The 25,106-nt window shown below is 41.6% G+C and overlaps 2 protein-coding genes across 5 annotated transcripts in view; one reads left to right on the top strand and one right to left on the bottom strand.

The window, feature by feature from the left end:
- Window positions 1–13,648, top strand: part of phyhipl (phytanoyl-CoA 2-hydroxylase interacting protein like) — a 68,719-nt gene extending 55,071 nt beyond the window's left edge. For all 3 annotated transcript variants that reach the window (XM_033034342.1, XM_033034343.1, XM_033034344.1), the window contains 4 exons: window positions 818–1,014; window positions 3,465–3,639; window positions 6,735–6,852; window positions 12,628–13,648. In XM_033034342.1, the coding sequence (XP_032890233.1) occupies window positions 818–1,014; window positions 3,465–3,639; window positions 6,735–6,852; window positions 12,628–13,162 (1,025 nt within the window). In that variant the 3' untranslated portion in view covers window positions 13,163–13,648. The remainder of the gene's footprint in view (window positions 1–817; window positions 1,015–3,464; window positions 3,640–6,734; window positions 6,853–12,627) is intronic.
- fam13c (family with sequence similarity 13 member C) overlaps window positions 13,636–25,106 on the bottom strand; it is a 98,387-nt gene continuing 86,916 nt past the window's right edge. For both annotated transcript variants that reach the window (XM_033034341.1, XM_033034340.1), the window contains 4 exons: window positions 24,609–24,704; window positions 21,046–21,248; window positions 18,450–18,551; window positions 13,636–17,451 (listed from right to left, as the gene is read on the bottom strand). In XM_033034341.1, the coding sequence (XP_032890232.1) occupies window positions 17,319–17,451; window positions 18,450–18,551; window positions 21,046–21,248; window positions 24,609–24,704 (534 nt within the window). In that variant the 3' untranslated portion in view covers window positions 13,636–17,318. The remainder of the gene's footprint in view (window positions 17,452–18,449; window positions 18,552–21,045; window positions 21,249–24,608; window positions 24,705–25,106) is intronic.

Genomic DNA, 25,106 nt, shown 5'->3' with positions numbered 1-25,106 from the left:
TTCATGTTCGTGTTCCAGTACTCCCGGCTGGTTGACTGGAGGAGGATTTGGGCAGATTAGTGAAGCAGTGGTTAATGCTGCTGCATTGCAGCTCACAGGATTAAATCATGAGGGTTAAATCATGACAGCATCGCTCTCCTCCAAGTCATGCAAATTCCTCCCTTATCCCTGAAACTTGCTGATAGGTTAATTCAATATCATAAATATTCCCTTAAATTTAGTTAATGGCAAAAAAGTTAAAAGAGGAGTTGATGGGCATCTGTGTAAAGGCTAAGTCGCAGGGATGCAAAGAAATAAGGCGATGAGAATGGGATTCATAGGATTGGTTCCCTGGGTGTTAGCAGGGACCCAATGGGCTGAATGTCCTTCTCGTATCATAAATGGAAGCCGAGTTCAAGATAAAATAAATTTAATGTTTTTTGGCTGAATATCTGGGAAAAAAGGCTTTTGACTATGGAAAATGGTTAATGTTTTTGCAAGATGGCAGACAAATGCTTGAATTGGGAAGATAGACACAAAGTGCTGAAGTAACTCAGCGGGTCAGGCAGCATCTTTGAAGAAAATTACGATTCGGGTTGGGACCCTTCTTTAGTCCTGACCCGAAACGTCACCTATCCATTTTCTCCAGAGATGCTGCCTGACCCGCTGAGTTACTCCAAAATTTTCTGTCCCGCTTTGATTTAACCCAGCATCTGCAGTTAATTTTTATTGCTTGAATTGGGATCTGGAAATATCTTGCTAATCCCTGGTGACTAAATTATTCTGAGCCACGTAATCATGTCATTAATACTTTGAAAAATACTTATATTTTATACAGGAAACAAATCACAAGATAGTGGCATTGCAGAGATGGAAGAGCTTGCTGTTCCTCACAACATAAAAATAAGTAACATCACATGTGATTCTTTCAAAATCTCATGGAGTATGGATTCAAAATATAAAGATCGTATCACGCATTACTTTATTGATCTGAACAAGAAAGAAACCAAGAATTCCAATAAATTCAAGCACAAGGTAAAATATAATTGAAAATATGTATCTAGTTTCATGAGTTAAAGCCACAATGTTTATTTAATGTTTCATAGATTAGAGTTGTTTTACTAAGTATTTCTAAATTCGTTTTGGTGAAAGTCAGATGTCTGCTTGATAAGGCAGTTTCTAGTTTTAAAGGGTAATTATATTGTTTCATTAATGCATAATTGAAATGGTATCTGTATAGTTACTCCACTTGTTCCTAACGCTGCGCTTTAAGAGCTTCTGATTTGATGCGAGTACAGTAGTATGTACTCCAAAGGTATCAAAAGGATCAAGAAACAGAACTATCCCTTGAGCAATAGGACAATATGGAGCAAATGGACGAGGAAAAATGAATGAATGAATCAAAGGCAAGGACGGCACGGTGGCGCAGCGGTAGAATTGCTGTCTTATAGTGCCAGAGACCCAGGTTCGATCCTGACTACGGGTGCTTTTACGTTCTTCCTGTGACCTGCGTGGGTTTTCTCTGAGATCTTCGGTTTCCTCCCACATTCCAAAGACATTCAGGTTTGTAGGTTAATTGGCTTAGTGTAATTGTAAATTGGCCCTAGTGTGTGTAGAATATTGTAAGTGTGCGGGGATCGCTGGTCGGCGTGGACTCGATGGACCAAAGGGCCTGTTTCCATGCTGTATCTCTAAACTAAACTAGACAATACGAGGAAGAGGCCATTGATTCCATGTAAAGCACAAAAGAAGCCTAAAGTCCAAAGGTGACATCATGTACTAGTTTGTGATGCAAATCACTAGCAATAAAGGTTGAACAAAGTAGCAGGCAAAATCTATATACAAGAATTATAATTTCCAGTTAGCCTATTTCACGTTTGAGTTCGTGCTTGTGATAATTTTATCAAGTTTGTCTCGTTGCCTATGTTAAAAGCCAATTCAGGTAACAATTGCTCCATCAACGTGTAATTACACTTATTGATGAATATAATAAATGCATTACTCAAGACTGCTGTTAACAGACCATCTGGGCTGTAACTTTCACTCCCATAACAACCATAACTTTTGTTCACATGACAGTGGAAAGTGGACAACGTAGGGTCTGGTGGAATTGGTTCCTTTGTAGTTGCATCTTTCATGTGGTAGGGATTGGGAGATTAACAATGAAGCTGCTGTAATGACACCATATTCCAAATTTCCTATAATTTCCGCCTTTTTGCTGTCAATTTAGTCTCTCAGTGAAATAGGACGGTGCAGGATTTTAGTTCTTATTAGCCACGCTCACCAGTCCGATTAAATCACCCAAACCTTTGGTCAGCAGTGTTGTTCCTGCTCATTTTTGTCACTTTTTCACTCCTTTGAGGATCCCTCACAGGATTGAGGGATCATTATCACACGCGGTGAAATGCTACATCTATGTTTCTATTTAATATACAGTAGAACATGAACAGCACAGTACGACCCACAATGTCTGTACCGAACATGATGCCAAGTTAAACTACTCTTTTTTGCGTGCATGTGATCCATAACCCTCTATGCTGAGGAGTAGTGGTTGGACAGCTTTCCCAAGAAGTGTAACTTGGTTCTTGCTTTCAGTTAAACCTGGGATTTTTTTGCTGTAGCTTCCTTATAATCCAAGATGACATGAAAACACACAATGAAATTCCAGAAGGTTCAGTACTTCATCATTGACTGTGTATGGCACTCAGTGGTGTTGCATTCATAGTCATTGTTTTTGGAAACAAATTTTGAATAAGGATTGCAAAAATCTTAGATATTAAGATTCAAGATTCAATTTAATTGTCACATGTACCAATTAAGGAGCAGTGAAATATGAGTTATCATACAGCCATACTAAGTAAAAAGCAAAAATACACACAGCACATAAAATAAAGTTTAACATAAACATCCACCACAGTGGAATCAACATTCCTCACTGTGATGGAAAGCAATAAAGTTCAGTCATCTTCCTCCTTTGTTCACCCGGGGTCGGGGCCTTTGAACGCGGCCGTTGCCGACAGTCCGCTGTTCAAGCCATCTCGTCGGGATGATCGAAACTCCAGCGTCGGGACAGATGGAGCTCCCAAGTCGGCCGCTTCTTACCGGAGACCATGCTTCAGGGTGTTAAAGTCCACAGGCCCCACAGTCAGAGCTCCAACACGGGCGATCTTCGGCAAAAGATCCCAGGTTCCGCGATGGTAAGTCCCCCCCCATGCACCCCCCCCCCAAGTAATACATCCCAAGAGACATTAGAACAAACATTCAAGACATACTTAAAATAATAAAAACAGATAAGGGACAAGACAGACTGCTGGCGAAGCGGCCATTACGGGCGCCACTCGGTGGTGAAGGCCACCTGGTGGTGAATTATTTTCTGAGATTAATATTTTTGTGACTTAAGGAAATATAGTTTTAATCATGAGCATTTTGCTGTCATATTAATGCTTAGTTTATTTGACAGATTGCAATTTCATTTTATTCTGCAGGATGTTCCTACAAAACTGGTGGCCAAAGCAGTTCCTTTGCCAATGACTGTGCGTGGTCACTGGTTCTTGAGTCCCAGAACAGAATACACTGTAGCTGTTCAGACTGCCTCAAAGCAAGGTGATGGAGATTATGCTGTTTCTGACTGGAGTGAAGTTGTGGAATTCTGCACTGCAGGTAAAGTACTATTTGAATTTTTCAACGTTATATAATAACCTACTCAGAATCATACGGTCAACAAGGTCAACTCTTCAGTAACGCCTCCAATGTGACTTTGCAGCCCTACCAACCACTGCATCAAATATTGATGAATGACTAATGAAATGGAACAGTATTTTATTGTTATAAGCAGAACAATAAAATTCTTACATGTTTCAGCTTTACGGACTCATTAATGCAATAACACAACAAATAAATAGAGAAAAAAATCTATAATACAATAATTTATCAATAATAGGTAACCAGACTAAAATAGTGCAGACCAAAGTACATAGTGCAATCAAAACAAAGTCGCAAGTAGAGCAATGTTGAGATAGGGTTGTGATAAAGGTTGAGCAGTGCAATTCAAGAGCCTGATAATTGATGGGAAGAAACTGCTCTTGAACCCAGAGGTTATGGTTCTCGAGCTCCGGTACCATCTCTAAGGTAGCAACAAGATGATAGCCTGCTGTGGGTCTTTAATGATATTAGCTGCCTTTTAGAGGCAATATTTCTAGTATATCCCTTCAATGCTAGGACGGTTGATACCCATTATTGAACCGGCAAAACCCACCACTTTCTGCAGCCGCCTTTATTTTTGGGCTGTCAAATTACTGAACCATCCAATGGTTGGTGCAACCACTCAGCATGCTCTCTACTGTACAACTGTAGAATTTCAATAGAGTATTCAGTGATATACGGAATCAGTTCAATCTTCCAAGGAATCAGAAGTGTTAATGGGCATTGTCGGTGATTGGTGCTGGGCCCAGGACAGATCTTCAAAGAAGTGTATGCCCAGGAACTTGAGCCTATAGATTCTGTTCACTGCCATCCCGTTGATTAAGACAGGTTATGGATCTGCTCTGCTTTCCCTACCTGAAGACAACAACCAATTCCTAGGTCTTGCCAACATTAATCTGGCACCATTCATTCAGATTATCAATCTCCCCCACCTGTTCTCCACACATTACCTGTTATTCTTCCAACAACAGTGGTATTATTGGCAAATTTAAAGGTGGCATGGTTGATATGCATCATAACTAATCTCTCAAAGCACTTGAGCAGGATGGGCATGGGTGCCACCAGTCAGTAGTAATTGGGGCATGTCACCTCGCTCCTCTTGGACATCGATATTATGGATGTGCTTTTTCAGTAGGTGGGGTCCTCGGACTGTAGTTGTGAGAGAATGAAGATGTCTGTGAAAACTCCAACCACTTGGCGGCACAGTGGTGCTGCGGTAGAGCTGCTGCCTCATAACGCCAGAGACATGGGTTCGATCCTGACTACGGGTGCAATCTGTGCAGAATTTGTACATTCTCCCTGCGATGCATGGGTTTTCTCCGGGTGCTCCAGTTTCCTCCCACACTCCAAATAACGTGTAGGTTTATAAGTTATTTGGTCTAGTGGGTAGGATGGGATTACATAGAACTAATATATGGGTGATTGATGGTCTGTTAGGCCGATAGGCCTCTTTCCACACTTTATCTCTAAACTAAACCTAACTTGGCCTATGCAAGTGTTTACAATGTGACCAGGCATGCCATTATGGGACCGATGACGAGAAACTGGCCAGGTACACTATCAAGACTTGACAACCAGAAACCTGCCCAGCAAGATTTCCATTGTTAGCAGCTGCAGAACTCGGAAGAAGAAAATCCCGGACGGTATCCGCAAAGTATTAATATCTAGTTTTTATTAATCCCAGAATTTCGGTGACCCGCTACGGTTGCTCAGATAGAATGGAGATGACTATTTTTTTTAAATAATAATAATAACTGTTGATGGATAATGAATGAGCTGGCTAGAGTGGATGTGGAGAGGATATTTCCACTCATGGGAGAGTCTCGGAATAAAAGGACATGCCTTCAGAAAGAAGATGAGGAGGAATTTATTTAGCCAGAGGGTGGTGAATCTGTGGAATTCATTGCCACTGACAGTTGTGGAGGCCAAGCCTTTGGGTATTTTTAAAGTGGAGATTTACAGATTCTTAATTGGTAAGGGTGTCAAAGGTTATGGGAGAAGGCAGGAGAATAGGGTTGAGAGGGAAAGGAAAGATAGATCAGCCATGATTAAATGGCAGAGTAAATTTGATGGGCCGAATGGCCTCTTTCTGCTCCTATGACATAAACTTATGGATAATTTAATCATTGGGGAAGAAAATTATCCATTGTCCATTAGAGGAGTAAAGTATGGATCATAAGCTGGCAATAAATCACCTGTGGAAGCAGTGGAAAAGAATAGGATGTTTGCCCTGAGAAAGAACATAGTGTCCTAATAGCTTAAAGGACTATGGTAAACCAGGAGCTAAATTGCAAGCTGGAGGTGAAAGCTGACGAGTAGCAACCAGCCCATCAGCAGAACAGTTCAGTGCAGGAAAAACTGCACTGCAGTGAAATTCAAAACAGGAGTCAGCACATCTATGGGAAGCTGAGACCTTGGTAAAAGATTGAGGTGAAAGCAAGATGCCAGTGTATTGTGATCCAGGAATCTATCCAACAGCACAGAGAGGGACCAATTTTGCACAATTCATTCCCATTTTTCAATGACAGTGAAATCAGGCTATGTCTGCACAGTAATCTATAACACAGCTAGGCCACAATGAATTCTATAACATCAGTTTTAGTTTTACCCAGGCAGCAAATTGAAAATCTGTCACATTCTTGACAGGCTAAATGAACACTTTTGTGTTCTAAGGTCGGAATTGTGATATATTGCATAGAGTTTACAACATACGGTTTATTGTGGAGGCCTTTTGACCCTTGTCTCTGCTGGAACAATCCAAATAATCCACATTTCAACATTCTTAAAATCTTGATCACAGCTATTTGATGAGCATGAAAAGTATCTGAAGTAAATTTAAAGAAAAGCATGAATATTTTCAATATTTGAATACAACAGAAAATGCCTTTGACTAAGAGTTAATTTGAAAGTTTGCACCCTGAAGGTGATTTTTTTTCATATCTATTTTGGCTAAATAATATTTATCTTGCATAACAAATAATTATTGGATATTTGAAATAAAACTGAAACATTGCAATACTACTAATAGAAAGCCTTTTTTTTTCTTTCTGCAGATTATTCCAAAGTTCACCTAACGCAGTTGATGGGAAAAGCAGAAGCAATTTCAGGACGGATGTTGACGTTTTCAGTTTTCTACCGTAACCAGCACAAAGAATACTTTGATTATGTTCGGTAAGAAAAATCATGTTTATTATTTAAATTGCAGTTTGATATGACACCGTTTTATTTAAAAAATGCTAATCAGCATCTTAAAATTGCTAATCAGCTCCTTAAAATTTGATATTATTGGGAGAAAATAAACTCTGCACATACATAAATATTTATAGCTGAACATTAAGCAAGGCATATACCTAAAAGGTGAATAATCTAATAAGATTTAATAAGAACATATAAATGTAACTTTAATTGTGTCCTAATGTAATTAAAAAAGTGAAAATGGTTTTGGAAATCTTTAAATTATTGACTAAATTATGCAAAATGTTTGTATACTTAATTCGTAAAATGATTGTTGGGGGAAACTGCAAAATGTTTTAATTGGGGTGTTTCCTGATTTATTATTGCCTAATACATGTAAAAATTCCAAATATTACAATCCTGTTTCTCGGGGAAGGAGGATTCCAGATATTCAAGCTTAATTTGCTACACTTGCATACTAAATATACATGAAATTAACTTATAACTTGATTTTTTTTTTCCAGAGGATAATGTGATTATGATTAATTCATCTGTTTATTATTTTCTCATTGAATCCCATATTGGGCCACTTAATAAAATGCCAACAGCATTTTAACTTACAGTAGGGTTCAGCACCTAAGAGCTGAATGGTAGGAGAGAACACAATATAGGGACCTTCATTGGGGTTGTAGAGCATGGAAATCTGTTACAAATTACTCTGGAAGCAGAGGGGGAAATACTGAGCAAACTGGCAGATGTGGGGATCTTCCCCAAGCATTAGAGAGCTATGAAATTTTGAACACATTGCTGGGGTAATTCAGTAGGTCCGGCAACATTTCTGGAGAACATGGATGGGTGATGTGATAGGTCGAGACCATTCTTCTGACTGATTGAAGGGGGAGGGGGGGTGGGGAAAAAAAGCTAGAAGTTCCTGGGGTATAAACCCCAGCGGCATGAATATTAACTTCTCCAATTTCCGGAAGCCCTTGTTGTCTCCTCCCCTTCTCAGCGCTCCCTCAGCCCTCTAGCACCTCTTCCTTTCTTCTTCCCGCCCACCCCCCACCCTACATCAGTCTGAAGAAGGGTTTCGGCCCAAAACGTTGCCCATTTCCTTCACTCCATAGATGCTGCTGCACCCGCTGAGTTTCTCCAGCACTTTTGTCTACCTTTTTTTCCAGCATCTGCAGTTCCTTCTTAAACAAGTTCTCCCTACAATCTGTCTGAAGGGTCTTGAACCATAACGTCACCTATCCATGTCCTCCAGAGATGCTGACTGACCTGCCGAGTTACTCTAGCACTTTGTCCTTTTGTGTATTAACCAGCATCTGCAGTTCCTTGTTTCGATGGAAGATTTGTTCTTGTTTCTACAGCAAAATATATTAAGAGATATTTGGTCCATTGTAGACAACTATATACGCTGCATGTAATCTAGGTAATGCCGAATTTTCTGGCGGGATTTTTGCAGCTTATATTAGCACATACATTTGAGGGAACCAAATTCCTTCTGCCATATTTCTGTTCTCTCTCCCCCTCCCCATCCCCCTCTCTCTCCTCTGTACTGCTTGGGGAATACAAGGTTGACTCAAATTTGAACATAAGAGTGCATCATTCTTAGGTTTAAGGCATATTATTTCTTCACCGGGAGTCTGCCCAAAGGCGAAAGGAGCTAGACTTAATCCAGATCCGGGAAGGGGATAGGTACAAAGTGCTGGAGTAACTCAGCAGGTCAGGCAGCATCTCCGGAGAAAAGGAATAGTGACGTTTCAGGTCAAAACCCTCCCTCGGTCTGAAGAAGGATCTCGACCCGAAACGTCACCTATTCCTTTTCTCCAGTGATGCTGCCTGACCCGCTAAGTTACTCCAGCATTTTATGTCTATCTTTGGTGTAAACCAGCATCTGCATTTCCTTCCTACCCGTCTGGGAAGGGGTTGCTGGTGCAGGCTCTTTAACTTGGCATCATGTGGATGGTTTATTTGACCTGAGAAAAGACGATCTGCAATTAACCTGAAAGCAGAGTTTCTCAACTGATGTCACTGAAATATTCTGGTTCAACAGTGAGGAAAAAACTGATTCCATTGTGGTCTACGATTATGGCATTCCACTATGGATATAATGATTCTCTAATACCTTGCAAGTATTCCTGCCTGAACCTTATTCAGCCTGGCTTTATATGACTCCATTCAGGGACAATTGGGGATAGGCAATAACTGCTGACCTCACCAACAATGCTCACATCCTGAAAAATAAATAAATTACAAACATTGAGTTCAGCTTCGAAGGCTTTCGTTTACTTTGCATTCTCTGACATCTTGCTGATAACATAGAAAGCTACACTGCTGATTATTATATAATACAACATCTGCTCAATAATAGCTAAGCAGTGAATTGATAGCTGGGTCAAGTGATCAGAAAGGTGGCCAAAGATGGAAAATACAATCCTTATATTACCAATTGTTGCAGACACGAGTAATTAAATCTACACAGATATTCAGGTATGTGCATCAAAAGGTGCACAGTGTTCATAGAAACATAAACAATAGGTGCAGGAGGCGGCCATTTCCCCCTTCATTGTGATCATGGCTGATCATCCACAATCAGTAACCTGTGCCTTTATTCTGCTAGCCCCTAGAGCTCTATCTAACTCTCTTTTAAATTCATCCAGTGAATTGGCGTCTACTGCCTTCTGTGGCAGAGAATTCCATAAATTCACAACTCTCTGGGTGAAAAAGTTTATTCTCATCTCAGTTTTAAATGGCCTCCCCTTTAGTCTTAGACTGTGGCTCCTGGTTCTGGACTCCCCCAACATTGGGAACATTTTTCCTGCATCTAGCTTGTCCGGTCCATTTATAATTGTATACGTTTTCAGTGAATTCAAGCCCAGTCTTTCTAATCTTTCCTCATATGACAGTCCCGCCATCCTGGGGATTAACCTCGTGAACCTCAATAGCAAGGATGTCCTTCCTCAAATTAGCAGACCAAAACTGCACACAATATTCACCAGGAGGACTGTACAACTGCAGGAGGACCTCTTTACTCCTATACTCAAATCCTCTTATTATGAAGGCCAACATGCCATTAGCTTTCTTCACTGCTTGCTGTACCTGCATGTTTACTTTCAGTGACTGGTGTACAAGGGCACCCAGGTCTCGTTGCACTTCTCTTTTTCTTAATCTGACACCATGGAGATAATAATCTGCCTCCTTGTTCTTGCCGCCAAAGTGGATAACCTCACATTTATCTACATTATACTGCACCTGCCCACTCACTCAACCTGTCCAGGTCACCCTGCAATCTCCTAGCATCCTCTTTGCAGTTCACACTGCCACCCAGCTTTGTGTCATCTGCAAATTTGCTAGTGTTACTTTTAATCCCATCATCTAATTGTAAATAGCTGCGGCCCCAGCACCGAGCCTTGCGGCATTCCACTCGCCACTGCCTGCCATTCTGACAGGGACCCGTTTATTTCTACTCTTTGTTTCCTGCCTGCCAACCAATTCTCTGTCCATGTCAATACCCTACCCCCATTACCATGTGCTCTAATTTTGCCCACTAACCTCCTGTGTGGGACCTTATGAAAGGCTTTCTGAAAGTCCAGATACACAACATCCAATGGCTCTCCTTCACCCATACTTGTCACATCCTCAAAAAATTCCAGATTAGTCAAGCTGGATTTCCCCTTCATAAATCCATGCTGACTTGGACCAATCCTTTTACTGCTATCCAAATGCTCCATTATTACTTCTTTAATAATTAACCCAGCATCTTCCTCACCACTGATGTCAGGCTCACTGGTCTAAAATTCCCTGTTTTCTCTCTATCTCCTTTTTTGAAAAGTGGAATAACATTAGCTACCCTCCAACCCACAGGAACTGATCCTGAACCTAGAACATTGGAAAGTGATCACCAATGTGTCCACAATTTCTAGAGCCTCCTCCTTGAGTACCCTGGGATGCAGACCATCAGGCCCTGGGGATTTATCAGCATTCAATCCAAATACTATTTCTTGTCTAATGCAAATTTATTTCAGTTCCTCTGTCTCCCTAGTACCTCTGGGAGATTGTTTGTGTCTTCCTTAGTGAAGACAGAACCAAAGTACCTGTTCAACTCTTCTGCCATTTCCTTGTTCCCCATAATAATTCCACCTGTTTCTGTCTTCAAGGGACCCCACATTTGCCTTTACTAATCTTTTTCTTTTAACATACCGAAAGAAGCTTTTACTATCCTCCTTTATATTCTTGGCCAGCGTATTCATCTTTTCACCCTGTATTGCCCTTTTTGCTACCTTCTGTTGTACTTTGAAAGTTTCCCAAACCTCTGGCTTCCCACTACTCTTTGCTATGTTATACACCTTTTTCATTTAGTTTTATTCCATCCCTAACTTCCCTTGTCAGCCACAGTTGCCTCTTACTCCCCTTAGAATCTTTCTTCCTCTTTGGAATGAAATTATCCTACATCTTCTGAATTATACCCAGAAATACTTGCCCCGTTAACTCTGGTGTCTTTCTTAACTTTTCCTATACTCTCTTTCCCTTTAACTCATCCTTGTATTTCCAATTTGTCTCCCCCCCCCCCCCCACCACTATTTAGTTTAAACCCGCCAGTGTATCTGTGGCAAACCTGCCTGCCAAAATGTGGTTCCCCGCCTGTTAAGGTGCAACCTGTTCCTTTTGTACAATTTACCCTTACTCCAAAACAGATCCCAGTGGTCTAAGAATCTAAATCCCTGTCCCCTGCACCAACTCCTCAGCCACACATTCAGATCCCCTATCTCCCTGTGCCTGCCCTCACCAGCACGAGGAACTGGAAGCAAACCGGAGATAACCACCCTGGAGGTCCTGCTTTTCAGCCTTCTTCTGAGCTCTCTCAAGTCATGCTGCAGAATCTCTTTCCTCTTCTTCCCGACGTCATTTGTGCCGACATGCACTACCACTTCCGGCTGCGCCCCTCGGCCCGTGACGTCCTGGATCCTGGCACCAGGGAGGCAACACACCATCCTTGAATCCCTATTGCCGCAGAAACCCCTGCTGCACCTCTCACGATGGAGTCCCCGACTACCACGGCACTGCCTGACGTCTGCCTCTTCGGATTTGCTTCAGCACCACGTTTTGACTCGCAGACCTGTCCTCCACCCAGAATGGCAATGTCTTCTCTCCCGACAGCTTCCAAGAGGGTGAACCTGTTTTCAAGAGGTACATACCCCGGGGTCTCCTGTACTCCACGCTTCCTTCCCTTCCTCATCGTCACCCACCTTCTCTCTTCCGGTAGCTTTGGAGTAACAATCTCACTGTAGGTCCTGTCCAGGAGACTCTCATTGTCCCGGATGATCCTGAGGTCATCCAGTTGCCCCGACAGTCTTTCAGGAGCTGAACCTGGACACACTTTCCACAGTTGTAGCAGCCAGAGGCACCAGCAGCGTCCCTGACCTCCCACATCCTGCAAGCATCACACTGAATCAGCTTGCCTTTCATTTCTTCACAGCGTCTCAGCCTCCTTGCCGAAGACCCTTGAGCCATACTCGCACTTTTCTCACAAGGCCACTTCCCTCGATAAGGCCGCTCCCCTTCTCAGCCAATTCCCGCACTCACTCCTTCACCAGCCGCTCCTCTGCCGACCTTGAAGCAAATTCCTTGTCGAACAATTTAGTAACAAAAAGGACAAACCATATATTCCAGCATTGTAAACCATGACAATCAACAATCCAAGCCTGTAATAGTTACTGCTTAGTACTTGTGAAAGATAAGTTATATTAATTACATAAAAATCACTTTCAGGGAGAAACATGGAACACTAATGCAACCATCCTCCAAAGATAACAGTGGCAGTCACGGTTCCCCCATCAGTGGGAAACTAGAAGGCATTTGCTTTAGCTGCAACATTGAATTCAACACTGGGAAACCTCCACACGACTCACCTTACGGCAGAATTCGCTATCAGATCCCTGCTGACAAACTCTTCAACCAAAACACAAACCTCTACTTTGGAGATTTTTATTGTATGTATACGGCTTACCACTATATTATCCTTGTTATTGCGCCGGTGGGATCCGCGGGAGATGAATTCTGCAAGCAACGACTTCCTCAGCTAAACATAGCAGACAACAAATTCCTGACATGCACCGAGGAGGATGGTAGGCCAGTTTATCACCATGTTCAGGATGCCATTTTAGAAATAATCTACACTGACCCTGTGGATCTTTCTCATGGTACCGTGGCTGAGATCCGTGGCCATCAGTTGATGAGCCTGTCCACAGCAAATGCAAAAAAAGATCCTAGCTGCAAGACCTGTAATATTAGTGTTGGACGTTAACTGAAAGTGCACAGTTCCACACCTGTGACATTAATATCGTTTTCAGTTATTCCATTGTTTCCCTCTTGAAGCATATTGTGCAGCCTGTCATCAAAAGCTTACAGCTAGTTGTTTTACTTACTGAAATATGTAAATGTATGTTTCTTGTGAGATACTTGGTAATGTTGTTGCAAAGTTCAAAATAAAAGCTAATAATCACACGTTCCCGCTTTAAGAATTACAACAATGTTTTGCTTTAAAATAAAATAATTAATGTTACATGCTCTTGCAAAGCAAAGATGTTATCTTGTATAGTGTTCTAAGAGATATTTAACAAAAAAATAGACTACTACCACTAGGAACAAGCATGAAGGTGCTTTTGCAGCATGACCTTATCTTGCAAGATAAATACAATATCTGACACAACTAATTACAGAAGGTAACGGTAGTTGCAAAACATTTAAAATTGCTGTATTTGAAGAAAATAAACGTAATACAATAGAAAAATATTTGTATTTGTACTCTTCAAAGATTTACAGTGCAGTGTATGATTAACTATAGAACATTTTTGTAGTAATTTGAGTTATGAAAAATTAAATGCTTGTAAAATGCAGCTATTACCTATCTTATTTATTACATTCCAACACTGATCTTAAGATTTGTATCATCAATTCTTCTTCTTTTTGCAAACATACACAATTTGATAAACAGTTACCTGCAAAGAAATACAACCAGTGACATTGTGTTAAGCAAACAATTTACGTTCTTTAAAAAAAAATCCATATAGTTTGCATCAGTGACCACGGTTATTGAATGTTCTTAGAGGAAGGGGGATGAATCTTTTCAAAACAACAGTTATCATTTTAAGAGTGGCAACTTAACACTGCATTTAAAACTCTCCTCACAAATCAGATATCTTTATCTGGTATAATAAGAAGATTGTAGATTGTGGTTCCAATTGTGCAACCCGAGTTAAATTCTTACACTGCCAGTACGATTTTAAATAAATGTTTCCATCCAAGGATAAAGCTACACTTTGTGCTGCTTCAGTTAATAATACCTGAACCAAGCAGGCAAATTTAAATTTTTGTTCCATTTTACATAGAAGTTCCAATTCAGCAAATATTTCTGATGACTACATTTTTGATCATGTATTATAAAGATTTAAAATTTCTGTACATTCATTTGGAATTGCAAAATGTATTCCAAATGAGCTCAGTTCAAATAAACGTATAGGAAGGAACTGCAGATGCTGGTTTAAACCGAATTTAGACACAACATGCTGGAGTAACTCAGCAGATCAGGCAGCATCTCTGGAGAAAAGGAAGAGGTGACGTTTCGAGTTGAGACCTTTCCTCAGACCAAAGAAGGGTTTCAACCCGAAACGTCACTATTATTTTTTTTCCAGGGATGCTGCCTGTCCTGCTCAGTTACTCTAGCATTTTGTATCTGCCTTCAGAGTTCAAATAAACATTACAAGTGACTTCAAATGCATAACGATACCTCAACCAGACATTGATAACTTTTATGTGGTAGCACCAACAGAATGTCAAAAGTTCCAGGCTTATGGTTTTAGCAGCTCCAAGAGCCAAGGGATGCGTAATCTTTTTAAAATGCAAGCGAGGGACAAGGTTAAGGAAAATAGTTTTGAAAGGATGTGCAAATGGGGATCAGCAGGGCAATGTCTCTCTCTCTCTTTCTCTCTCTCTCTCTCTCTCCCTCTCCAAAAGCAGCCAAACTTAAACTCCTGTGAGCCCACAACTCCCCTTTTAATAAACGTTATTTTTGAGATTTCAGAATAAATCTCACAAATATATATTTTTCTTAAGCAATGCATATTATAAACGTTACAATAAAATATGAGGTGGGAGGGAGGTGCAACTGCTGCTTTCATTAGAGGGATTAAAGTCAAATTAGAAAATCATTAGCTCAAAAATCGAATCCTACACTGACTGCATTAGTTAGATTTGCCAATGCAAATTTAGATTTTTACATTCTTGTTCCACATAAATTTAGATTTTCATGTTAGTGAGGTTGACTAATTTAAACTTAATTAATTTTCATCTTTAAAACTGTATCCAGACTGAAACGGACAAGACTTGCTGATGCAAATTTTATTCATGTTAATTGTGCCAATAAAGATATTTAGTAGTTTTAAAAATAGTGAGTCAGAAACCAAGATGTCCTCATGCAACCAGAGTTTTTAACAGCTGGTAAGCTTCGAGTCATAGTTTAACCAGCTACAAAGGCAATTCTGGGGTGGTACTGGTCATTTCAAACTGGAACAACCTTGTTCAGCATTGGGACAATCTAGTACGAGCTGTGAAGTTCATATCTCGGGACATTTTCCAGGTAAGGCCATATTTAGCAGACTGAGGAACTGCACGGTTTGTTGATCAACAGAAAGATCGAGCCATTATCAATGATATGAATGTCAGTGACATACATGGGCTCAAAATATAAGATCCGATTTATGCTGATGGAGATCGTGAACTCGAGGGAAGCCCTATTAAAATGTTTTTTAAAAAGTGCGAGATTCGGCTAATGGTTTTACGTTCCTAGCAGAAAATAGTGGAATTCATTACCAAGATCAGCTTTAAGATTATCTGTACAGTACTAACCCTGAACAGCAGTCAAGAATTTCTATTTGAAGGAGTGGCATTCTAAGTGGACTGAAGCATACCTTGTCGCAATGAGCTATTTCCAAAAGGTATCTGACAAAAAGTCATTGCTAAAAGTAATTAAATATTAAAGTTTGACCGAGAAAGTGAGAAATTACTGAAGAGAAGATATCTGCTGTTATGCATTAGAAGAGGGATTTTAGAGTGGGATTATATGGAACTGTGTTTCAAATATATAATGGCATCTTGGGTGCATAATTTCATGGTTAATTCCTAACTATGGAGAGATTTGTTATGAGCTAGCCAAGGAGCTACTTAAAATAAAACAGTGATAAAGTCTTTAGACTTCAGAGATTCAGAGGGGAAACAGGCCCTACGGCCCAAAGAGGGAGTGCCGACCAGCGATCACCCCGCACATTAACCTACACACTAGAGTCAATTTTACAACTTACCAAAGCCAATTAACCTACAAACCTGTATGTCTTTGGAGTGTGGGAGGAAACCGGAGTACCCGGAGAAACCCATGCGGTCACAGGGAGAATATGCAATCTCCATACAGACAGCACCCGTAGTCAGAATCGAACCCGTGTTTCTAGTGCTGTAAGGCAACAGCTCTACCACTGCACCATCCCCTCCAAATAGCTTGGAGTTCTTTTAAATTATGAAGTAAGATGGCTCAAACTTTCCTTGTCCACATGCATCTTTCGAAAGGATTGATTGGGGTAGTTTAAGACAATCATTGCATAATGCACATAGATCCATAAAGCACTGCAGAAATATTATGCATGCTAAAATATTAGTGTTTCAGAATGTGATTTATGAAAATTATGAAACTTACAAAACATTACAAATGTTTTTTAGTATTCTATCCAAAAATATAAATGACAACATATTCAGTGAACGGTATAAGTTATGGTAATCCCAGGTATTTAAAATGGATAAAATAATTGCATCTTTAAATGATCTCGAGAATAGGGATTGTGTCCAAACAACTATATATTCAATTTGAATTTCTTCCATTATCAAGCAAATATAATCTTTGATTGTATTAAAACTGCAAGCAACTACTTCATATATAACCTGAAATCATAAAAAAACGAGTAATATGCAGACTTTTATCACTGTACATGATCCTCCCTTTTCAGTCCACAATGATACAAATAAAGTGCCATGGTGTCTCAACCAGAGACCATCAATAATTGAGTCCATCCAAAACATCTCTCCTGCCAGATATTAATTCAAACATTGTTTATCAATGTCCAAAAAGTTCTATTTAATAAAATTCTCAAAGCTAGCTGCTCAAAAATATCAGTGCATCTTGTAAAGTTTTGTCCTTCAGTAACGGTGACTTTCACTAGTTGCTCAGCAACTTTTGTGTTCATTCTCACTGTCACTGTTGCAATGTCGAGATGTCAGTAGTTAATAAAGTGTAGCCAAGAGTTTCTATGGCACAAATATTCAGGAGCTTTAGGGGGGTGGGGGGGGTGGGCGGATTGAATAACTTCCTCTGCTTGTTGCCAGGACGAGAAAACAGTGTTCAAAGAAAGATTTCTTTTTTAAGAACTCGGAAGAGTTTTTGAGCCATCCAGTTTAGTAATGAGCACCTCCAACAATCGAAGCTTGGCTTTTATGTGTTTGTACTCGTTGTATTCTTCTGCCATCGGTATGCGATCTTCTTTCTGTACATTCCTGCAATACAAGTGGATGCAACTATTTACCATTTACAGGAAATAACCTGGCCAAAACTAAATTTCGGACCACAGAGTATGCGAGTGTGAATTTGGAATTTTCCCCAGAGACGGCTCGCAGTTCTGCCATCAGGCAAATAAGTGAGGGCAAAGATAATGTGCCACTTTGTTTGGAATCAAACGGACCCATTATCCAGCATCACAGGAGCAAAGGAAAACACTGTTGGTTCTACCATTCTTAGTTTAGTTTAGAGATACAGCGCGGAAACAGGCCCTTCGTCCCACCGAGACCACACCGACCAGCGATCCCTGCACATTAACACTATCCTACTCATGCTGGGGAGAATCTTAAAATTTTACCAAGCCAATTAACCTTTCAACCTGTACGTCTTTGGAGTGTGGGAGGAATACGGAGCTCCCGGAGAAAAGCCACGTAGGTCACGGGAGGAACATACAAACTCAGGGAAACAGCAATTTATATTTTAATTACTGTAATACTAAAAATCATATCAGGTTTTCAGTTTCATAATGGCACAAGGAGCAGCACAATGGCGCAGTGGTAGAGTTGTTGCCTTAAAGCGGCATTCGATCCTGACTACGGGTGCTATCTGTACAAAGTGTGTACATTCTCCCTGTAACCACATGGGTTTTCTCCGGGTGCTCCCGTTTCCTCCCTCACTCGAAAGACGCACAGGTTAATTGGCTTCAGTAAATTGTGAATTGACACTAGAGTTCAGGATAGTGCTAGTGTATGGGGTGATCTCAGGTCGGCGTGGGCTGAAGGGTGTGTTTCTGCACTGTATCTCTAAAGGTTATGGTTTGCATTTTTAAATAAAATTGCTGAACACATCCTCGGATTAATTAATAATTCGCAGCTTGTTTCACTGATAATATTTAAATTAACAAGATCCTCAGATGTTCCCCCTCCATTTTACTGAATGACTTGGCTAATTTATTGGGCAATATATTCATGCGCATCTAACAGTTGGTCTAATTTACCTTCCTGTTTGTTTGTAGAATTGATCTTCGAACTCTCGGAGAGTTTTACGGAGTTTCTTTTTCTCTGTTCTAGTTTCACGAAGATGTTCCAATAGTTCAGGCCTGTACGAACAATGAACAGACATTAAGTATATAGCAGCAGTCTACAGCCAAGAAAGCAGTTTTCTAAGGATGTCACTATTGTAAAGTAGCGGGTCTAGCTGCCAAATTGTGCAGGGCAAAGTCCCACAGACATCAATGAGATAATGATCAAGTCATCTGCATTTTTAACATTGTTAGTTGAAAGAGAAACCGTGACCAAGACCCTCGGGGACAATGCCACAGCTGTGGACCTTTTTAATAAGTATCTACCTTAGAAGGCAGTGGGGACTCTATATTTCTTTCAAAAGACAACACCACTGTTTGTGCAATCGTCCTCACTAGTACGCTGAAGATGCAGCATAGATCTTATGTTCAGGTTGCTGGAGTGACGAGCCAGAGATACGACGGACCCAAGCACTTTAGCAACTCCTCAAACTGCGGAGCATCCTGGACAATATAGCTCACCCCCTCCATGACACACTGGTCAACCTGAGGAGCACCTTCAGCAACAGACTGGTTCCACCAAGATGCAGGACAGGACGCTGCAGGAGATTCTTTTTCCCTGTGGCTATCAAACCGTACAAGTCATTCCCCTTTCTGTCGTTGGGTAGACTGACTCCCCTTCACCTCTCCCCTTCCCCAAATCTTTGCACATCCTTTCAACTCATCACTTTAATTTCATGTTTCATGTATTTTAACGACTGTTTCAATTTCCCTCCCGGGATAAATAAAGTTCTATCGTATCATAAACCAGGCCTTTGGGTGCCCATGTCCATGTCTCCTCCAAGCTTAACAAGTCGCTTCATTACAATATTCTTCATTGCCTTCGCCTGCACAAAATGTAAAATCGATCAATAGAGAACCAATCGGTCCAATTGGATTGATCCAATCTAATAATAATAATAATAATAATAAATTTTATTTATGGGCGCCTTTCAAGAGTCTCAAGGACACCTTACAAAAATTTAGCAAGTAGAGGAAAAACATTTAAGCGGAATGAAATAAATAGAGACATGGCTAGTACACAAATTAAAGACAGAATTCAATTCAAAACACAATATGAGGCAATTCAAGCATTCTGCACTAAATCACACTCTCCTGCTCTTTCCAGCATGCTTCACAATTTTGCTTATTACTTTTCACAGAATTATCCAGATGCCTTCTGAAAATTAACACCAAACCCACCACCGCCGCCCCTTCACACAGTACATTTCAGATCTCTGTTATTGGGAAAGGAATGATGACTAATGCCCCTGTCCCACTTTGGAAGCCTGAACGGAAACCTCTGGAGATTTTGCGTCCCACCCAGTTTCCGTGCGAAAGTGGTTTCCGCTTCTTCTATGTTCCGGCGATTATTTCAAAAAATTCAAAACTGGCCGCGACTAAAAATAGGTTGCCGTTTTAAAAATCGGTGATTTTTTAGTCCAAACCGGTTGCGATGCTAGTTGAAGGTGGATGCCGGAGGTTGCAGGTAGTGGAAGGTAAGACAAAAGAAAAACCTCCGGGAACCGCACAGAAACCTTGTGTGGGGCGCAAAGTCTCCACAGGTTTCCGTTCAGGTTTCCTAAGTGGGACAGGGGCACAAGGGTGCCATATTCCAGTGTGGTGACAATTTAAAATGTCAAATTTGATCAGAATCCCAGTTGCAAGTGGAAAGGAAGAACATGAGGGTTATGAGAGCGACCAGCTTTCAAGGTGGTGGTTTGCTGTTGCCACTTACTGGGAGGATGTGCAGGCTTTGGAGAGGGTGCAGAGGAGGTTTACCAGAACACTGCCTGGAATAGAGGGTATTAGCTACAAGGAGAGGATGGACAATCTTAGACTGCTTTCTCTAGAACGCTGGGGGTTGAGGGAAGACCTGATTGAAGAATATAAAATTATGAGGGCCATAGATAGGGTAGACAGTCAGAATCCTTTTCCTCAGGAAAAAGATTGGAATAAGAGAGAAAACTGGAGCACGCAGAGAAAACCCACTCAGTCCCGGGGAGAACGTGCAAACTCCGTACAGACAGCACCTTTAGTCAGAATCGAACCAGGGTCTCTGGTGCTGTAAGGCAGCAACTCTACCGCTGAGCCACTGTGCCACACCTAATCCTACATGTAGTGTTATATCTGGCAAATGTATTGACCCTTGCTATATCACCACATTTCTGAAAGATTGGGCATTAGCTAGATTTACAGATTTATGAGAAATACATAACCTTAGATTGACTTACAAAAGACATTATTGGGGCTAACATTCACGTACAATGTAGAAACATATTTATAAACCATGTCTTGCATCTGCCTCAACAATTCTTGATTTTACATTTCCTGAACAAAACATAAATAAATTAAATCACATACAGGAAAGTCAACAGTTTGCTAAATTCTCAGCCTCCAACGGATCATGCAAACCCCACTGTGAAAGTCCCCCATTCAAGCATCAAATTCCTGACAAACCATTAATCGACTCGTGCAATTTAATTTGAGTGGAATCATTCAAAGAAAAATGCTCAAAAGTATGGAAACTCACATGGAGGCTTCGTGTAAATTGGCCAGTGAAGTTGTGAGTTGCCTTGCATCCTTCTTTTCGTCTAGGGGCATAAATCCTGGTTCTCGATCTTCATCTCGATGACCTACATTGTCTACAAATTCTTGGAATGGCAAGTCGACTGCTGGTCTGCAAGATATTTCACATCCCTTCATGATGGTTTCTTCATCTGAACCTTCTTCTTCCTGCGGAAGTCAAATTTCCAGCTTTATTACATTCTGCAATCACGCATTATAGATGATAACTAATGGCTACTTTACTTTAAAACAGAATGGGTGGCACAGTGGCGTAGCAGTACCACACGCAGTGCCAGAGACCCGGATGCGATCCTGACTGCAGGTGCTGTCTGTACAGGCAGAGCCTGCCTATACAGACAATGACCGCGTGGGTTTTCTCCAGGACCTCCGGTCTCCTCCCACACTCCAAAGACGTACAGGTTTGTAGATTTATTGGCTTCAGTAAAAATTGTAAATTGTCCCTAGTGTGTAGGATGGTGCTGGTGAACGAGGATCGCTTGTCGGCTTGGACTTGGTGAGCCAAAGGGCTTGTTCCCACGTTTTATCGTTAAATTAAACTAAACTAAACAATGATCAAGGTCTTTATTTAGATCTACTGAGCCATATAGTTAACGACTGCCGATAACTGCCACTGTTTTTGCAGGCGCCTGCAGGTGCAATAGGTTAGACTTTAGAGAAGTCAGTAAAAACCTGCAGATTAAGACACAAGGTGCTGGTGACGGCACACTGGAGCAGCGGTAGAGCTGCTGCCTCACAGCGCCAGAGACCCGAATGCGATCCTGATCTTGTGTGCTGTCTACTTGAAGTTTGTGCGTTCTCCCCGTGACTGCATGGGTCTTCTCCGGGTGCTCTGGTTTCCCCCTACATTCCAAAGACGTGTAGTTTCCTAGGTTAATTGGCTTCCATAAACTTCCCCTGGTGTGTTGAATGCAAAAGTGAGTTAACATAGAACGGGTGATTGATGGTCAGTGTGGACTCGATGGGCCGAAGGGCCTGTTTTTAAAAAAATAATCACTTTAAAAAAAATCACCGGGTCAGGCAGCATCTTTGGAGAACATGGATAGGTGACAGTTTGGGACCCTTTTCAGACTCATTGTCTGAAAATACTGCAGATGCTGGAAATCTAAAACATAGAGAGAAAATGGCAGAAATACTCAGCAGGTCAGGCTGCATCTGTGTGAAGAGAAACAGTCGGTGTTTCAGGATGGAAACCTTTCATCAGAACTGAAAAGGAGATAAAAGCAGCTGGTAAAGTTGGGGAGGGGTTCGATGCGGTGGTGGTGAGTAGGGCATATCCCAAAAGCTGCACAAGCATCTATTGTCTCATTTTAAGTTCTGACAAAGGGACCTGAAACCTGGTATAATGGAAGAAAGACACAAATTGCTGGAGTGACTCAGAACCACCGGCAGGGTCGAGACCCTTCTTCAGACCCTAAAACGTCACCCATTCCTTCTCTCCAGGGATGCTGCCTGTGCCGTTGAGGTACTCCAGCATTTTGCGTCTTATCTTCGGTGTAAACCAGCAACTGCAGTTCCTTCCAATACCTGATATAATGGACCTGTTTCTTTTCACACAGAGGCAAGCCTGTCCTGCCGATTATTTCCAGCATTTTAGTTTTGGTTTAGACTTTTGTCCTAAGATGCGAGAAAAATCACCTTGGAATTTGAGGATTCCATGTGAAATTAGTTTGTGGACCAGTTATGACTGGGCATAAACTCACTGCAAAAAACAGCCATTGCAGCACATGAGGTCAAAGTGTCAGTAAGACATAGAATCATGATTTCACCCTGCGCATGTGTCTGACATAGAAACATAGAAAATAGGTGCAGGAGGAGGCCATTCGGCCCTTCGAGCCAGCACCGCCATTCATTGTGATCATGGCCAATCAATAACCCGTGCCTACCTTCTCCCCATATCCCTTGATTCCACTAGCCCCTAGAGCTCTATCTAACTCGCTCTTAAATCCATCCAGCGATTTGGCCTCCACTGCCCTCTGTGGTAGGGAATTCCACAAATTCACAACTCTATGGGTGAAAAGGTTTTTTCTCACCTCAGTCTTAAATGGCCTCCCCTTTATTCTAAGACTGTGGCCCCTGGTTCTGGACTCGCCTAACATTTGGGAACATTTTTCCTGACCTGGTGTAGTACTTGTGTATGAAGGTTTAAACCAAAGTTCGACACAAAATGCTGGAGTAACTCAGCTGGACAGGCAGCGTCTCTAGAGAAGAAGGGTCTCAACCTGAAACGTCACCCATTCCTTCACTCCAGAGATGCTGCCTGTCCCGCTGAGTTACTCCAGCATTTTGTGTCGATCTCTGGTGTGGTACTTGTTCCACTTATATAGTGTCATTGGTTTCCACCCAAGAGCCAGCTCATTCAAGCTGAAAATCACCATTCTGCCTTTGTTGACCAATGCTCTCCCCCACAGGTTATTAAACTTTTCTTCCAAAAGGAATGCCAAAACATGCCAATTCACCCCCAAATTGATCCATCTTATGTATGTACTCACTGATCTACATTAATACCAGATTGAGGCAGTGCCTGACATTTACAAGAACTCTTATTTTTTAAATGGCTACCTCCTCTACATGGCCTCCCGCACCCTAACCTTGGAACCCACTACAGCCAACAACCCTCTGAAAACACAATGTTAATTCATTTCATACACTTGGGTGTAGCCACAGAAATGTTTTATACTTTAATTTCAACTTTAGCCCTTCCTTCACTCACCATTAGTAAATATGCATTTTATCGTTCAAGCCCCTAACATTCGGGTTGAATTTGGTCGCAAATCTCTTTGCCTACTTTTACAATCAAATGTTTGTGCTACTGACTCATTCTTTGAATTATTATCATTTTTGCTCTGCCTATACTCTACACACATTGCAACATGAAGGGGGTCGGTACGGTGGCGCAGCAGCAGAGCTACTGCCTTACAGCGCCAGAGACCCGGGTTCGATCCTGACTGCGGGTGCTGTCTGTAAGGTGTTAGTACGTTCTCCCCAGGACCTGGGTGGGTTTTCTCCGAAAACTTCAGGTTTCCCCCCCACACTACAAAGATGTACAGGTTTGTAAGTTAATTGGCTTGGTATAAATGTATAAATTGTCCCCTGTGTGCGCAGGATAGTGTTAACGTATGGGGATCGCTGGTCGGAGCGGGCTCGTGGGCCAAAGGGCCTGTTTCTGCACTGTATCTCTAACCTAAACTAGGAGCATTGTATAAAATTAATATGTCATTTTGTTTGCATTGAAGTCTTTCTTGTGAGCCGGGAACCACAATGTAAAGAGCAAGGAGAATCGCTCCATTCAGCATACTATACATCCGTACTATTCAAGAGAGAGTTAGATATAGATCTTAGAGCTAACGGAATCAAGGGATATGGGGAGAAAGCAGGAACGCGGTACTGATTTTGGATGATCAGCCATGATCATATTGAATGGCGGTGCTGGCTCGAAGGACCCAATGTCCTACTCCTGCACCTAATTTCTATGTTTCTATATTTAATTTGCCTTTGTGATCTACTTACAATTGTGGGGATTGTAGCTACAGGTGAGAGGAGCTGGCGGATGCTTCGGTATCTGTCATAGAGTGGCTTCATCAGCAGTTTTTCCTGCTTGGATACCTAAGCAAACAAAAACATACTGAAGTTCTGAATCTGATCATCAGTGACTCTTTACAATACGATACGATACAATAGAACTTTATTTATCCCAGGAGGGAAACACAAGATACGTGAAACATGAAATTAAAGTGACGAGTGGAAAGGATTGGGGGGGGGGGGGGGGGGGGGGGGGAGTCAGTCTACCCCACGACAGAAGGGGGAGGGGGTAGTTGTGCAGTTTGCTAGCCACAGGGAAGAAGGATCTCCTGTGGCGTTCTGTACTGCATCTTGGTGGAACCAGTCTGTGGCTGAAGGTGCTCCTGAGGTTGACCACTGTGTCATGGAGGGGGGGGGGGGGGGGTGAGCTGTGTTGATCAAGATGCTCCGCAGTTTGAGGGGCATCCTCCCCTCCAAGACCACCTC

This window comes from Amblyraja radiata, chromosome 15 (assembly GCF_010909765.2).
Source record: "Amblyraja radiata isolate CabotCenter1 chromosome 15, sAmbRad1.1.pri, whole genome shotgun sequence".
Taxonomy (NCBI): domain Eukaryota; kingdom Metazoa; phylum Chordata; class Chondrichthyes; order Rajiformes; family Rajidae; genus Amblyraja; species Amblyraja radiata.
The sequence above is the reverse complement of the archived record's forward strand: the minus strand, read 5'-3'. Positions and strand labels throughout refer to the sequence as shown.